Source organism: Phyllostomus hastatus, unplaced genomic scaffold (genome assembly GCF_019186645.2).
Source record: "Phyllostomus hastatus isolate PE091 unplaced genomic scaffold, TTU_PhHast_1.1 phas_contig_17, whole genome shotgun sequence".
NCBI classification, from domain to species: Eukaryota; Metazoa; Chordata; class Mammalia; order Chiroptera; family Phyllostomidae; genus Phyllostomus; species Phyllostomus hastatus.
Window position 1 is genome coordinate 44952539 of NW_025333664.1, and position 18783 is coordinate 44971321.

An 18783-nucleotide genomic window follows, 5' to 3' on the forward strand; every position below is an offset into this window, starting at 1 on the left:
GGAGAAAAGCAATATGAATGTCAGCCAACTTTCTCATCAGAAACCACAAAGGCCATAAATGGCCCTTTTTCAAGGACTAAAACAAACAAACAAACCATCAACCCAGAATTGTATACCCAGGGAAAATGTGCTTCAGGAATGAAAAGGAAATCAAAACATTCCCAGATGAAGGAAAACAAAAAGAATATGTTGTCGATATACCTATCCTAAAAGAATGGCAAAAGGACTTTCTTGAAACAGACAGGAAACAATAAAAGAAGGAATCTCAAATCATCAGGAAGAACATAGCTAACAAAATGTGGGTGAATACAATGAACTTTCCTTCTCTTACATTTTCTAAATTATGTTTGATGATTGAAGCAAAAATTGTAACACTAATGTGGTTCTAAATGTATGTAAAGAAAATAAGATACTTATATACTGAACCGAGAGAATAAAGAGACAGAAAGTGAAAAGTAAGGTAAGATTTCTGTATTTCACTGGAACTGACAAAATGAAGATGCCATTAGTCTATGATAAATTATGTAAATATAACAGCTAAGGCAACCACTAAAAAAGCCATTCAAAGATATATTAAAAAACACTACAGATAAGTCACTCACTGGACAGCATGAAAACAGAAAACAGAGAAATGAAAATTAACATAAATACAATACAATACAACATATAAAATGGAAAATGTATGCCCTGGCTGGCATAGCTCAGTGGATTGAGCGCGGGCTGCGAACCAAAGCATCACAGGTTAGATTCCCAGTCAGGGCACATGCGTGGGTTGCAGGCCATGGCCCCCAGCAACTGCACATTGATGTCTCTCTCTCTCTCTTTCTCCCTCCCTTCCCTCTCTAAAAATAAATAAATAAAATCTAAAAAGAATATTAAAAAAAAGAAGATGTAAGCCCTAATAGAGCAATAATTACAATAAATGTGGTCTAAATATACCAATTGGCAAAGTGAATTAAAAAGCATGACCTAACAACATGCTGTCTATAAGACAGTCATTTCAATTATAATGATATAGGCAAGATGAGAAAAGAGTGCTCAAAAGATATATAAAACAATCAAAAGAAAGCAGGAGAAGCCATATTATTAATAAAAAAGTAGATTTCAGAGCAAAGCAAACTACCAGAGAATAACATTATACAGGGTGGGCAAAAGTAGGTTTAGAGTTGTGAGTACACAAAACAGAATTTATCCTTATATTGTTATTTATTAATTGTGTTATTTTCCATATGAATAATTATAAACCCACTTTGCCCCACCCTGTATAATGATAAAAGGGTCAACTCACCAAGAAGACATAGCAATTCTAAATATGTATGTAGGAAGCAACAGAGTCACAAAATATGTGAAGCAAGGACTGATAGAAATGAAAGGAGAGATAGACACAACCATAATTATAGTTGGAGACTTCCAAATTCCAAGCTCAACAATGCATAGATCTAGGAAGAAAACTGACAAGTATATAGAACTCAACAACATCAACAAAGATAATATAATCAACATTCACAGAACATGTCACCCAGGAGAGCAGAACTACAGACATATTCCAAGAAAGGTCCATAGTCTGGGCTATAAAACCAACTGCAAAAAATAGAGTGTGTTCTCCAGAAACAATGGGTCAAACTAGAAGTCAGCAACAGAAAGATAAAAGGAAAATCTCTAAACACTTGTAAATTAAACAAAACCCATGAAAAAAATTAACCCATGAAAATCAATAAATCCAATGAAATGAATTTTAAAAAATAGAACAATTTAACAGTGAGACATAGCCAAAATTGCTAAGAGGGAAACTGACAGAACTAAAATTGCATGCACACAAAGAAGAAAATCAGTAAGCCAAGTTCCCACTTTAACTTGCTACCAAAAAAATCAAAGTAAATCCAAAAACCTGGGAAGACAGAAATAATAAAGGTAACTGTGACAACCAATGAACTGGAAAAAAATAGAGAAAATAACTGAATTCCATCAAGTGTTTAAAGAATGAACACTAATCTTTCATAAACTCTTCAAAAAAAAATAGAAGAAATGGGAATACTTCCTAACTCATTCCATGAGGTATTTACCTTACTACCAAAACCAAACACATCACAAGAAAACAAAATTAAAGATCAATGTCCCTTTATGAATATGGATGCAAAATCCTCAACAAAATACTAGCAAGCTAATTCCAGCAACTTATGAAAAGAATTACATAACTATAAAGTTAAGAATTTTGCCTACAGTGAAGTCTGGCCTTTGCCCATGACTGCTGGTAGGTAATCTCTTAAGCCCTTGTAATATCCTGCCTGGTAAGAGTGTTTTTCTTTATTTGGGCGCCTTAGGCAGTGTGGTTCAACCACCCTGTGGAGGAACTGGAGGGACTGAAGAATATAGTTAGCCACATGGATAGTCAACCACATCTACATGACTGAGCCCCAACAAAAACTTTAGACATTACATTCAGGTGAGCTTCCCTTGTTGACAACACTCTTTCACATATTTCCACATATTGTTAAACGAAGTAAGTGCTATATTTTCACATATTGTTAAACAAAGTAAGTACTATTTGTACAACTCTACTGGGGAGGAAAATAGGAAGTTCCACACTTGGAACCCTCCTGGATCCTGCCCTATGACACATCTTACTTTGGCTGATTTCCATCTATATACTTTTTATAATAAACCATAACTATAACAGCTTTCATTGAGTTCTATGAGTCCTAGGGAATTATCAAACCTGGAAGTGTTCTTGGAGACCCCTAAACTTTGCAATGACCAGTTATGATTTGTCCCAGAAATGTAAAGTTGGTTCAACATATGAAAATCAATGCAATATAGCATCTTAATAGAATTAAAAGACAAAAAGTTTATAATCTTCTCAACAGATACAGAAAAAGCACTTGACAAAATGCAATACCTTTTGATGATAAAAATACTTAAACTAGGAAGAAAAGGGAACTTCCTCAAACTAATAAAAGGCATCTATTAAAAAACCCACAGCTAACATCATACTTAATGGTGAAAGACTAAAAGCTTTCCTCCTAAGATGGGAACAAGAAAAGGATGTCTGCCCTTGCTACTTCTATTTAACATTATACTGGAAGTTATAGCCAGGACAAGTGACAAAAAAATGAAGTAAAGGGCATTCAGATGGAGAAAACGTAGTAAAACTATTGCTATTGGAAGATGGCATTATTTGTATATTAAAAAATCCTAATGAATCCACAAAGCAAACACTAGAGTTAATAAACAAGTCCTGCAATGTTTTGGTTTGTGAACCTAGCAATTAACAATCTGAAAAGGAAATAAACTCCATTTATAATAGCATCAAAAGAATAAAATACTTAGAGGTATATTCAACCAAAGAAGTGTAAGACTTGCACACTGAAAACTATAAAATATTGAACAAAATTAAAGATATAGTAAGTGGAAAGTCATCTTATGTTCACAGATTGTAAGACTTAATGTTAAGATGACAATACTTTCCAAATTGGTCTATAGATTCAATGCAATCCCCGTTAAATCACAGCTGGTTTCTTAGCAGATATTGACAACTGATCCTAAAATTCATATGGAAATACAAAAACCCCTAATAGCCAAAGCAATCTTTAAAAAGAAATTAGAAGACTCACATGTCCTGATTTCAAAATTTACTACAAAGCTACAGTAATCAAACAGTGTGAAAATGGCATGAAGATGGACATATAGATCAACAGATTAGAACAGAGAGCCCAGAAATAAACTTTTGCATATTGGTCAAATAATTTTCAACAGGGTACAAAGACCATTCATGGCAAAAAGAAAGTGTATTCAACAGTGGTGGGAGCACTGAAAGTCTACAGGCAAAAAAGAATGCAGTTGTATCCTCAACTAACATCATATGTAAAACATTAAATCAATATGGATCAAAATTCTAAACCTAAGAGCTAAAACCATAAAACTCATAGAACAAAACATAGAGGAGAAGCTTAATAACCTTGGGCTTGGTAATATCTTAGATATGACATGAAAATCACAGGCAAGAAAAGAAAAAATAGAAAAATTGGACTCAATACAAATTTAAAACTTTGTGCATCAAAAGATACTAATAACAGAGTAAAAGGGCAACTCACAGAATGGGAGACATTTGCAAATCACTTATCTGATAAGGGATTAATATCCAGAATATATAAAGAACTTCTAAAACTCAATACCAAAAAAAGAAATTTGTGTATGAATGTCAAATAAGCACATGAAAAGATACTCAACATCACTAATCATTAGGGAAATGAATATCAAAAACATGAGATAGTGCTTCACACTCATTAGGGTGGTTATTATCAAACAAACAAACAAACATAAAACAAGAAGTATTAGTGAGACTGTGGAGAAACTGGAACTCCTGTACATTGCTGGTAGGATAGTAAAATGGTATGGCAACTGTGGAAAACAATGTGGCAGTTCCTCAAAAAGTTAAAAATGAACTTATCATATGATCCAGCAATATCCCAATCCCAGGTAAATAGCTAAGAGAACTGCAAACATATCCCCAACAAAAACTTGGACACAAGTGTTCATAGCAGCAAGGATTCATAATAGCACCAAAGTGCAAACAACCCAAATTTCCACCAAATAATAAATGGATAAACTGGAATATTACTCAGCTATGAAAATGAATGAAGTATCAATATATGTTACAACATAGGTGAACCTTAGGAAAAAAGCTAAGTGAAAGAGGCCAGCCACAAAAGGCCATACAATATATGATTCCATATATGTTTGCCTAGAATCAGCAAATACATTTAAAAAGACAACAGACGGTGGTTTCCACGAACTGGAAGGAGGAGACAATCAGGTTGATAAATACTTAGAGGTATTTAGGATGATAATGTTTTAGGATGATAATGTTTTGGAATTAGGTAACAGTAATGATTATACCTTTGTGAATATATTAAACACCACAGACATGGTACTCATTAAAAGGATGAATTATATAATGTATGAATTATATCTCAATAAAAAAAGAAGTTAATTAAAAGTTTAATTTAAAAAAAGATCCAGAGTAAATTCTTCCAGAAGTTGAAGAGACAGCAGTAATCTCACCTGCTCATAGATTTCAATGGCTTTCTGGTATTGCTCAAGCTGAGCAGCATATGCTGCCACCTTCAGTAGACACTTGTTAGCTGAACTGAAATCAAGAACCAGAGTAGAATAAGTAACAAATTGATAGAGAAATAAAAAGATATCCCAGTGCATCTTCATCTGGTACAGTATAATGCATTCACAGAGTATAGTGAAGATTTGTTTTTCCCCCTCCCTTTATTCCCTTCCACCCTGTGCACCCCCTCCCACCTGCACTCCCCTCCATTAGTTCATGTCCATAGGTCCTACATGTAAGTTCTTTAACTTATGTATTTCCTATACTATTCTTAACCTACCCCTGTCTATCTTCTACCTACCATTTATGCTACTTATTCTCTATACCTTTTCCCCCTCTTATCCCCACCCACTCCCCCGTTGATAATACTCCATGTGATCTCCATTTCTGTGATTCTGTTCCTGTTCTAGTTGTTTGCATAGTTTTTGTTTTAGGTCCAGTTGTTAAAAACTGTGAGCTTGTCATTTTACTGTACTTGTTTTTTATCTTCTTTTTCTTAGATAACACCCTTTAACATTTCGTGTAATAAGGGCTTGTGATGATGAACTCCTGTAACTGGACCTTATCTAGGAAGCATTTTATCTGCCCTTCCATTCTAAATGGTAGCTTTACTGCACAGAACAATCTTAGATGTAGGTCCTTGCCTTTCATGACTTTGAATACTTTCCAGCCCCGTCTTGCCTGCAAGGTTTCTTTTGAGTAATCAGCTGATAGTCTTATGAGAACTCCTTTGTAGGTAACTGTCTCCTTTTCTTTTGCTGCTTTTAAGATTCTTTCCTTCTCTTTACTCTTGGGTAGTGTAATTATGATGTGCCTTGGTGTGTCCAACTTCTTTGGGACTCTCTGAGTTTCCCAGACTTCTTGGAAGTTGATTTCCTTTGTCTATTTCCTGGGTGGGGGGGTTTGTGTATGTTCTAGGACCCCTGGTGGTCTCTCCAATGAACTCTCCTGTGAGGCTGGGAGTTTCTCCTGCCACCTCAGGCCCCACAGGTGTTTTCAATCAGAGATTTGAGGTTTTACTTTCCCATAGTGGAACTCTAGGTTGTGCAGTCTGTCTCACTTCCCAGTTGTTCCTCCCGGTTTATCTGCATGCAAATGTGGGACTGCCCAGTCTGTTACCTGCTGCCTCGCCAGGCCTGCCAGCCACTGCCTTGTCTGCCAGCTGCCCCCTTGCCACAAGTCCTTTCTACCTGGCTGCCCGTCTCTGCCCCACCTACTGGTCTGGATGAATGTTGCTTCTTTAACTCTTTGGTTGTCGGACTTCCATCCAGTTCAGTTTTCTGTCAGTTCTGGTTGTTTTTTGTTTTTAAATTTGTTGTTGTCCTTTTGGTTGTGTAAGGAGGCACAGTGTGTCTACCTACGCCTCCATCCTGGCTAGGAAGATCTGTCTCTTATCACACTTGACAAAAACCCATACTTGCCTATTGGATTCTTCTCCTTTGTAATAATCAGCTGATTGTTCATAATGTGCGATAGCCTGAAAAGACACATATATGTTATTCAAACTTGTTTAAACTTGTTTAAATAGTTGCATTTAAAAATTACACTTGCATAGGTATTTTTCTTATAAATAAATCTATCTCAAAAGTAAACCCATCACAATTTAGCCTACTTATTTAGGAAACAGAAAAATACATGCAGCTCTGGAAGCCTGGTGGCAGAATGCTTGCTATCCATCAAAATCTCTTCTCCCCTTCCCCAGTGGCAAACACAGCTACACCATTTTCCCAGCCTATACTGCAGTTAGTGTAGCTATGAGACCTATTCTTTCCAATGGAATATAAATAGACATGCTGTAAACTACTTCCAGATTTGGTCCATACATCAGACTTTGAGTCCTTTGCTAGCTCTTTTCCTTTTCTCATGAGCTAGAATGTCAATGGCCAATCTAGAGTAACAATGGAAGCCAAAAGCTAGATGGTAGAACTTGCCTTGCCGGATCCTAAATAATTACAAAGGGCAGAATGCACCCCAAAACTCTCGTTCCCACCACTGCCAAACCCAGAACAGCTATACTGGATTATTAATTTTAAGATATGTAGAGTCCTATTAGATTTAGAATTATGGCTTGCTAAAGCAGCAGACTATCTTCACTAATAACATAAGTGTCATCTAAAATAAAGGTGTTGTTTGAAATCTAAAATGTGTGGTGCTTAATAAACAGTGATGCGGAAAGGGAACAGAGGTTGCAGGCTTGAAAGCTAGAAGCTATTGTCCTGCGGTGGCATAAGACTTAGTAAAATCAAGCACGTGACAATGAAGAAGGCAAAACACATGCCTACTGGAGCTGGATACTCTGTGGAAATAAAATCTATGGAAAAAGCCAAGTAACCGTGTGTACTGCTATTCCCAGCAAGGTTTTATAAGAAAAAATAACACAAGCAATTAGCTGTTTGGTAGGCAATTATGAAAGGAAACATACAAAGTGAAGAGATAGGGCCTTGTAAGACTGGAAAGGCCAATACCCTTAATAGCAAGAGGTAAGTTTGAACAATGTTTTAAATGATGGGTCTGGAAAACTTTTCTGTAACAGGCCAGATAATAAATATTTTAGACTTTGTAAACTATACATTCTGTTTTTACTATTTATCTCTCCTATGGTAGCACAACTATAGCCATGAATGATACATAAATGAACAAGTGTTCCTATATGCAAATAAACCTTATTCATGGACAACAAAAAATTTCGGTTTCATTTAGTTTTTATGTCATGAATGCTTTTCCCCTCAGTGGTTAAAAAAGGTGAAAACTATTCTTAGCTTTCAGACATACAAAAACAGCTGGTTGGTTTGTAAATTATATTTCAAGGTTTTCCCAGTGAACCTAAAAGAAACCTATGTGAAAATCGTATTACAGTTGCTGTCCATCAGTTCAATGACTTCATAGTAGCCCTAATGAGTTAAGAGAAGCCCGAAGACAGGGGAAAAAAATAAATGCAAGTTCCAGCATAAATAATACCCCCTTTTATTACGTAATAAAATCTTTTATTATAAAATCATAAGCATGGAATTCTGTAACATAATAATATCACACTCAAGCATACCATAAAACATTTTAGGTGAACTGTCCAAATTAAAACTATAAATTATTACACCCATATTATTACCCTACCAAACCACACTCAAACAGGTCTTACTTCTGCTGGACCCACATTGAGTTGGTCAAAAAGTTTGTTTATTTTTTTCCATACAATGGCTCTAGTAGTACTTAGTTGTCTTTAACTTCATTTGATTGGATTGTATTAGTTGTCTTTAACTTCAATTTTGTTAGATTGTATTGTGACAGCTGTCACATCAGCATGCATTTAAAAGAAATCAAAACTGGTGAATTTTTGTGCATCCATTTTAATACTGAAGATGAAAGAAGATACCCAACATTTTCAGTGTATTATGCTTTATTATTTCAAAAAAAGGTAAAAAAGCAACTGAAACAAAAAAAAAAGATTCATGCAGTGTATGAAGAAGGTGCTATGACTGATTGAACATGTCAAAAGTGGTTTGTGAAGTTTCTTGGTACTATTGACATTTTGGCCAAATGATTCTTAGCTGTGGGACAGCCTTATGCATTGGAAGATGTTTAGCAGCAACCCTGGCCCCTACCCACTAGAAGCCTATAGTGGGTGATAGCTGGCATACTCAAAATATCCAAATCAACCAAGTTACTGGTAAAAATGAAAAATGTGTCTTTTATTTTACAGAAAAAACTAAATGGATTTTTTGGCCAACTCAATAACAGGTTAGAACTGTATTAGGAAACCACTTGGGTATAGTTACAGGCACAGGGAATAAACTAGAAGCAAACAGACCTGGCTCATAAAACAGGTCCCTTTCCTGCAGGTGATAATGGCAACAACAAAGAATGCAGAGCCACTGGCTGAAAAGGACAGAACCAGTATCAGCCTTGACTAGACTGCAGTTTTTGACAAACTGGAAGTTTTGTGAAAAACAGACACTTCTGTGTTTGAATGAATATGTTTTGGGTCTATTTGTTTCAGCCACTTAGCCTACCCAAATAATATGCACCCCCTCCCCCCACAAATTTTCTCAGCATTATTTATTATAGGAGAAAAACTGGAAACAATTTAAGTAAATATAATGGGCTACTATGCTATTATTAAAAGTAATGCATAGAAAACTCAATATAGAAAGTTCTTTATGAAATATTAAAGCCATAAAAGAACAGGTCCATTATAGTCCTCTTTCTACAACTGTATAGACACATCCAGAAGACATCTGATAGAATATATTCCTTTGATGTACATGTCAGAGCTATTATATACATACACATGTGAGATTATATGATAAATGTACATCTTCTCACATTAAAATATAAGCTCTGTGAAGGCAGGTCCCATGATAGTTTTGCTCACTATTATGTCACTAAGCCTGTCATAATGCCTATTATACTGTAAGTACTCAATAAACATTAAGTAAATGAATGTAAACTGTATTTCAGATGAAGGCCCTCTATTAAACTATTGCCAATACTTTGATTACTTTGGAATGCCCAGGAAAGTTTTTCACTGAATTTACGATTGATCAAAGATAATCCCTTTAGGATACTACAAAATGATAAAGGGAACAATCCAACAAGAGGATATTAACTCTAGTAAACATTTATGCACCAAACATAGAACACATAAATTTATAAAGCAAATCTTCATGGACATAAAAGGGGAGACTGGCAAAAATACAGTCATAATAGGAGATTTTAACACCCCATTGAAATCAATGAAGAGAAAATCAATAAGGAGATGACAACTTTAAATGACACACTATAAATAGATCAAATGGATTTAATTGATTATCTTCTGAGCATTTCAGCAGAATATACATTCTTGTCAAATGTACATGGAAAATTTTCTAAAATAGACCACTAGTGAGGACACAAAACAAGTCTCAATAAATTTAAGAAAGCATATCATATCAGGCATCTTCTCTGACCATATGCTATTAAGCTAGAAATCAAACACAAGAAGAAAACCAAAAATGCACAAAGATATGAAAGCTAAATAACACATTACTGAACAATGAATGGGTTAACAATGAGGTCAAATAGGAAATCAGAACATTCCTGAAACAAATGAAAATGAGTACACAACCACCAAAATCTGTGGAACAAAGGGAAAACAGTCCAAAAAGGGAAATTCATATCATTACAGTCCTATCTCAAGAAACAAGAAAAAGCTCAAATACACAATATAACTTTACATTTAAAGAAAACTCAAAAAAGAACAACATAGCCAAAAGTGCACAGAAGCTTGGGAGTGCACTTGGGAGTGCAGAAGGAAAAAAATAATAAAGATCAGAGAAGGAATAAACAAACTAGAGTTTAAAAAAATACAGAAGACCACTAATTCCAACAATTGGTTCTCTAAAAAGATAAACAAGACTGACAAACCTTTAACTAGACTCATCAAGAAAAGAGAGGAGCAAATAAATAGAAACATAAATGAAAGAGAAGAAGTAATAACTGACACCAAAGAAATATAAAGGGTTGTAAGAAAATATGAACTATTTGTCAACAAATTGGACAATTTGGACAAAATGGATAAACTCCTAGAAACACACAATCTTCCAAAACTAAATCAGGAAGAATCAAAGAATCTGAATAGACAAATTAAAACTAGTGAAATTGAAGCTATAATAAAAAAAACTAACAAAAAAATGCCCTGGACTGGATAGCTTCACAGGTGAATTTTATCAAACACTCAGAGATTTAATATCTCTTCTTCTCAAAATATTTAAAAAATTCAAGAGGAAGGAACACTCCCAAGCTCAAATTATGGGGCCAGCATTACCCTAATTCCAAAACCAGACATAGACACTACAAGGAAAGAAAATTATAGGCCAATATCCTTGATGAACACTGATGTTAAAATCCCCCCCAAAATATCAGCAAACTGAAAACAGCAATACATCAAAAAGATCATACGACATGATCAAGTGGGATTTTTTCCAGGGATGCAAAGTTGGTACAATATCTGCAAATCAATAAACGTGAGACACCACATAAACAAAATGAAGGATTAAAACACATAATCATATCAATAGGTACAGAAAAAGCATTTAATAAAATCCAGCAAACATTTATGATAGAAACTCATAGCAAAATGGGAATAGAGGGAGCATACCACAACATAATATAGGACATATATGACAAACACACTGCCAACATCAGACTCAAGAGGCAAAAAACTACAAGTGTTCCTCTTAAGATCTGGAACAAGATACAGATGTCTGCTTTTGCCCTTCTTATTTGACATAGTACTGGAAGTCCTAGCCACAGCAATCAAACAAAAAGAAATAAAAGGCATCCATACCAGAAAGGAAAAAGTAAAACTCATTATTTGCTGATGTCCTGTATATAGATAATCCTAAAGATTCCACCTAAAAACTACTAGAACTGATAAATGTATTCTGTAAATTAGTGAGATAAAAAATTAATATCCAGAAATGAACTGCAATTTTATATACCAATAATAAACTATAAGAAAAGGAAATTAAGAAAACAATCCCATTCACAATTGATTCAAAAAGAGTAAAATACCTAGGAATAAATCTAACCAAGGATGTAAAAGACCTATACTCATAAAATTATAAGACACTGAAGAAGATACAAATAAGTACAGCACATACCATGCACATGAATAGGAAGAATTAACATCATTAAAATGCCCATACTGTCTAAAGCAGTCTACAGATTCAACGCAATTCTTATCAAGATACTGATGATATATTTCACAGAAATAGAACAATTATTTCAAAAATTTACCTGGAATCACAAAAGGCCCCAAATAGCAACAGTGATCATGAGAAAAAAGAACAAAGTTTGAGAAGTCACACTCATATCAACTGTACTACAAAGCCACAGTAATCAAAACAGCATGGTACTGGCAAAAGCCCAGAAACAAAACAGGAGACTTGTGGACTTCTGGCCAAGATGGAGGTGTAGGTAGATCTACTTTGCCTTCTTGTAAAACAAAAAGAAGGAAAACAACAAATTTACAAACAAAAAATAACCAGAACTGCCAGAAACTCGATCTGTATGGAAAGTCCAACAACCAAGGAGTTAAAAAAGAAACATTCATTCAATCTGGTAGGAGGGGTGGAGACAGGTAGCTGGGCAGAGAGGATGCATGGCAAGGCTGTGGCTGGAGGATCAGGTGGGCAAGGCAGTGATTGGTGGATTGGGCGGTCCCATTTTGGTGTGAGGATAACTGGGAGGAACAACTAGGGAGCAAGACAGACCATGCAACCCAGTGTTCCAGTGTGGGGAAAGAAAGCCTCAAAACCTCTGGCACTAAAAACCTGTAGGGATTATGGTGGCAAGAGAAACTCCAAGCCTCACAGGAGAGTTCATTGGAGAGACCAGGTACTAGAATGTACACAAACCCACTCACCTGAGGATCATCACCAGAAAGGCCAAATCTGCTTGTGGGTTTCAGAAGTGACTGAAAGCCTGTAGAAAGCTGAGCAACCAGCACTGTTCCCTCTCGAACCCAGCCCCCACATATAGCATCACAACACAGTGATGTGGGTTGCCCCACCCTGGTGAACACCTAAGGCCCTGTCCCCTACTATATAACAGGCATGCCAAGACCAAAAAATGGCCCAAATGAAAGAATAGATCAAAGCTCCAGAAAAAATACAACTAAGCAATGAAGAGAGCCAAGCTATCAGAGGCACAGTTCAAAACACTGGTAATCAGGATGCTCACAGGTTTGGTTGAATAAGGTCATAAATCAGATGAAAAAATGAATGTTAAGCTAAATGAAATAAAGGGAAATGTACAGGGAACCAACAATGACAGGAAGGACACTGGGACTCAAATCAATGGTGTGGACCAGAAGGAAGAAAGAAACATTCAACCAGAACAGAATGAAGAAATGAGAATTCAAAAAAATGAAGAGAGGCTAAGGAACCTCTGGGACAACTTTAAACATTCCATCACCTGAATCAGAGGGGTGCCAGAAAAAAAAGAGGGAGAGCAAGAAGTTGAAAGCATATTTGAAAACATAATGAAGAACTCCCCCAATCTAGCAAAGGAAATAGACTTCCAGGAACTCCAGGAAGCTCAGAGAGTCCCAAAGAAGTTGGACACACCAAGGCACATCATAATTACACTACCCAAGAGTAAAGAGAAGGAAAGAATCTTAAAAGCAGCAAAAGAAAAGGAGACAGTTACCTACAAAGGAGTTCTCATAAGACTATCAGCTGATTACTCAAAAGAAACCTTGCAGGCAAGACGGGGCTGGAAAGTATTCAAAGTCATGAAAGGCAAGGACCTACATCTAAGATTGTTCTGTGCAGTAAAGCTACCATTTAGAATGGAAGGGCAGATAAAATGCTTCCTAGATAAGGTCCAGTTAAAGGAGTTCATCATCACAAGCCCTTATTATACGAAATGTTAAAGGGTGTTATCTAAGAAAAAGAAGATAAAAAATATGAACAGTAAAATGACAACAAACTCACAACTATCAACAAGCAAACCTAAAAAAAGGAAAACAAAAACAAAAATGAACTAAGCAAACAACTTGAACAGGAACAGAACCACAGAAATAGAGATCACATGGAGGGTTATCAGCAGAGAAGGGGACAGGGTAGAATGGGGGAAATGATACAGGGAATAAGCATAAACAGGGGTCAATTAAGAATAGTACAGGGAATATAAAAGCCAAAGAACTTATATGTATGGCCCATAGACATGAACCAAGGTTGGGGAATGATGGTGAGAGGGAGATACCTGGTGGAGGGGAATAACGGGGAGAAAAAATGGGACAACTGTAATAGCATAATCAATAAAATATATTTAAAATACAGAAATGAGTAATAATTCCTCTATATCACTTAAGAAAGACCCATTTGTCCTTGCTGGTGTGTTTCAGTGGATTGAGAGCCAGCTTGCAAACCAAAATGTTGTTGGTTCAATTCCTAGTCAGGGCATATGCTGGGTTACGGGCCAGGTCCCCAGTTGGGGGCACGTAAGAGGCAATTGATCGATGTTTCTCTCACACACTGTTCTTTCCCTGTCTGTCTTCCTTCCCCTGTCTCTAAAAATAAATAAATAAAGTCTGTTTTTTTTAAAGGACCCATTTATTATTTGTTTCACTATTTTACTTCATGAAGTAAAAGTAGTAATGGTAGTTTACGAAGCTTCACACTTCATTGTTCACTAGCTAAAATCTATGAATGAATCAGAGAACATATAGAGGCAAGTATTAAAAGGGAAGAAATTCATTTGTAACAAATCAAATAAAAAATACCTTGTTTAACATTTTTTTCTAACTTCAACTTCACATACCAGCAACCAAAATCTGGTGAGTCCAACCAGGGACTTGAAGGCAATGATGTTTCTAAACACAGGAGGCCAAACATCAGTGAACTAACTCTGTTAAGTCATACATAGTCTTAAATTGCTTTTAAAAGAACACATCAATGGAAATAAGATGCTACCTCCTGGCTAACTCACAGAATGGCAGGAATACTGTGAATAGTGAGTAATGGGGGGCATTTCAGAGGTTGCCATGGCAAATCATCTTTTTTTTTTAAAGAAAGCAAATAGTATACCATCAATCATTTCATTTACCTTCAATTTTAAAGAAACCTGTGTGGTGAAGTGGTTGCCTGAGACCAGGTCCCAGCAGCAGAAGTGGCACACAGCACTTCAGGCTTCTGCTTCTAGAGTGCTCTTCTGACCACTGTGGACAAGGAGCTGATGCAGTAGCCTCAGTTGACAAGATGATACACAACTGCTCATCTTCTCAAGATTAAGTCTACCTCAATAAAGGTAGTGAGAAGTGTTGACACTTGGGAGTTTTGAGAACAGTGCCCACAGAAATTGCTCACATTGGATGTGGAGAAAGAGAAAAGGCAAGTATGCCTGTGGTTTGGAGGGGAACATCAGGGTGGGAGAGAGGTCAAGATCAGAATTCAGTCTCAGACATGCTTGATATGAGACTCAAGTAGAGAGTCTGGCAGGAAACAGGGGACATAGGAATCTAAAGTTCAAAAAGAGGTCAAGGTTGCAGAGAGCTTTGCAAGTCACTGGGATACAGACAATACTTAAAGTTGTAATGCTGACTACAGAGAGAGGTACTAAGGGGGCAAGTGCAGACTGATAGAAGACAGCAATCCAACTCCAGGACACTTCACACTATAGGGTGAGGAGAAGAAAAGGAACAGGTTAAGGAGTCAGGAAGAGAGTACTCAGTGAGGTGGACAGAGCACCAGATAGTGAGGGGATGGATTCCAGATGCCAAGGAAAGAAATAAAACAAAAGAGAGGAAGAGTGACAACTGTCCAATGCTGCAGCAGGCACAGGGAGTGCCATGACCATTGGGATAGGATGCAACTGCAATCTCCCAGCATACTTAGTGTTCATTAGTCTGACAGTAAATAGAGATGATCTCCACTACTGTTTCTCTTTCTGACTCACACCTGTTGTCTTCCACAGTACTCAGGAGGACAGTTTTACATAAACGTTTATCTACAATCTGAGTTGAAGAAGCCTCTGAAGTCTAGCAAATGTGTTTTTCTCTCCAGCCCTCCTGGATATCCCCTATTAGTAAGAGGCAGGAGAGTGGAGCCACTGTTGCATCAGCTCCACTGGTTCCAACCTGAGTGATCCTAGGCAGTGTTATCATTTTGAGTCCTAGTTTCCACAGCTATAAAGGGAAATTAGTGTAATAAAGCTGAAATGTGGTAAAATTCACAGCATGCCACCAAGAACAAAACCTGGAAATCAGTAGATGCTCAATAAGCATTTCCTCCTTCCTCTTTTCTTCTGTTATTAGAGGTATGTCTCGTTTTATTGCATTTCACTGATACTAAATTTTTATTAACATCAAAGCAACATTTTCCACCAGCAAATAGATTAGGGCTCACTGAAGGCTTAGATCATGGTCAGCATTTATTAGCAATAAAATATTTTTAAATTAATGTATATACATTGTTTTAGTAGATATAATACTACTATACACTTAACAGACTTCAGTAACCATTCATTTAATGTTGTCAATAGGTTCTACCATCTTAATGACATACAATGAAACTAAATTTACCATAGGCCAATTGACATACAGAAGAGTTAAGTTCCTATAATATATCATCAATGTTATAATGGAACAACATGAAGCAAATGATGTTATACAAAGACATGCTGTATATTCTAAACAGAGCTTTTATGGGCACTGGGAAACCAAAAAGTGTGTGACTGACTTTATTGTGCTTTTTACTTTATAGTGGTGGTCTAGAACCAAACCCACAATATCTCTGAGGTATGCCTGCCTATATAAACTACTGTTTAGAAAGCCAGACTTGAGACCAAGATGGAGGCGTAGGTAGACACACTGTGCCTCCTCGCACAACCAAAATAAGGACAACAAAAATTCAGAATCAAAAAAACAACCAGTACTGACAGAAAATTGAACTGTATGGAAGACCCATAACCAAGGAGTTAAAATAGACACACTTATCCAGATGGGTAGGAGGGGAGGAGTTGGGCAGCCAGGCAGAGGGGGCTCACAGCAAAAAAAGCGGTGGCTGACTGACCCTGGGTGCACATGAGGTGGCTGGCAGACCCCAGGCATGGAGTGGCAGGGGGTGGACCCAGGGAGATGGCAGATTGTGGAGGGGCGAGGCATGCAAGGCAGCTGGCAGATGGGTGGGGCGGTCCCACATTCCCATATAGACAAACTAGGTAAAACTGCGAAGCGAGACAGACCATGCAAGCCAGTGTCCCAGTGCAGGGAAATAGAGCCTCAAAACACTGACTGAAAACACCTGTGGGGGTTGAGGTGCTGAGAAAGACTCAAAGCCTCACAGGAGAGTTCGTTCGAGAGACCCACAGGGTCCTAGAACGTACACAAACCCACCCACATAGGAATCAGCACCAGAAGGGCCCAGCTTGCTTGGGGGCAGCAGGGGAAGTGGCTGAAATCCAGCAGAGAGCAGAGCAAGTGCCATTGTTCCCTGTTGGACCCCTGCCCCACATACAGCATCACAACTCAGCGACGTGGGTTGCCCCTCCAGGGTGAACACCTAAGGCTTCGCCCCTTATTATGTAACAGGTATTTCAAGACAAAAAAAAAAGGCCCAAACAAAAGAACAGATCAAAGCTCCAGAACAAATACAACTAAGCGACGAAGAGATAGCCAACCTACCAGATGCACAGTTCAAAGCAGTGGTGATCAGAATGCTCACAGAATTGGTTGAATTTGGTCGCAAATTAGGTGAAAAAATGAAGGCCATGCTAACTGAAATAAAGGAAAATACACAGGGAACCAATAGTGATGGGAAGAAAACTGGGACTCAAATCAATGGAGTGAACCAGAAGGAAGAAAGAAACATCCAATCAGAAAAGAATGCAGAAACAAGAATTCAAAAAAATGAGGAGAGGCTTAGGAACCTCCAGGACAGCTTTAAACATTACAACATCTGAATTATAGGGGTACCGGAAGGAGAAGAGGAAGAGCAACAAGGGGCAAAGTTATTTGAACAAATAATAAAGGAGAACTTCCCCATTCTGGCAAAGGAAACAGACTTCCAGGAAGTCCAGGAAGCTCAGAGAGTCCCAAAGAAGTGGGACCCAAGGAGGAACACACCAAGGCACATCATAATTACCTTAGCCAAGATTAAAATGAAGGAGAGACTCCTAGAAGCAGCAAGAGAAAAGGAGACAGTTACTACAAAAGAGTTCCCATCAAACTTTCAGCTGATTTCTCAAAAGAGACATTGCAGGCAAGAAGGGGCTGGAAAGAAATATTCAAAGTCATGAAAGGCAAGGACCTACATCCAAGATTGCTCTATCTAGCAAAGCTTTCATTTAGAATGGAAGGGCAGATAAAGTGCTTCTCAGATAAGGTCAAGTTAAAGGAGTTCATCATCACCAAGCCCTTATTATATGAAATGTTAAAGGGACTTATCTTTGAAAAAGAAGATAAAAAACATTGTATAGTAAAATGACAGCAAACTCACAATTATTAACAACCACACCTAAAACAAAAACAAACTAAGCAAACTAAAACAGGAACAGAACCACAGAAGTAAAGATCACATGGAGGGTTAGCAACAAGGGAGTGGGAGAAGGAGAAAGGGGAAAAAGGTACAGAGAATAAGTAGCATAGATGGTAGGTAGAAAATAGACAGGGGGAGGGCAAGAACAGTATGGGAAATGTAGAAGCTAAAGAACTTATGACACATGGACATGAACTAAAAGGGGAGAAGTGTGGGTGGGAGAGGGTGTACAGGGGAGGGGTGTGAAGGGGGAAAATGGGACAACTGTAATAGCACAATCAATAAAATATATTTAAAAAAAAAGAAAAAAAAGAAAGCCAGACTTGAGAGAATCAGACACGTGGCCAAGTTGGTATTCACCTACCTTCTTCCCTAGGGTCAAGACCTGAAGATAAGGGTGTGCAAATGCTCACAGTACTTAAGCTTCTTTCGCAGGGTCACAGAGTCCTCCCCAAAAGAGAGATTCTCCTGACATGAATTACATAAGTACAAATAGCAAGTAAATCTGAACTAGTTCTCATTTTAGATACTGACCCTAGGAAAACAGCCCATCTACTCCTTAGCCACCAGGTCCCTAAAACTTCCACATGAAGCCATGTATGATTTATCACTCTACTTCACTCAATACCACTGGAAGAGAGAAGGGTCCCT

General features: G+C 37.3%; 1 protein-coding gene across 2 annotated transcripts in view; it reads right to left on the bottom strand.

The window, feature by feature from the left end:
* The window catches only part of NAPB (NSF attachment protein beta), a 60909-nt gene that overhangs the window by 6704 nt on the left and 35422 nt on the right, over window positions 1-18783 (bottom strand). For both annotated transcript variants that reach the window (XM_045832642.1, XM_045832643.1), the window contains 2 exons: window positions 6538-6593; window positions 5062-5146 (listed from right to left, as the gene is read on the bottom strand). In XM_045832642.1, coding sequence (XP_045688598.1) covers window positions 5062-5146; window positions 6538-6593 — 141 coding nt within the window. The remainder of the gene's footprint in view (window positions 1-5061; window positions 5147-6537; window positions 6594-18783) is intronic.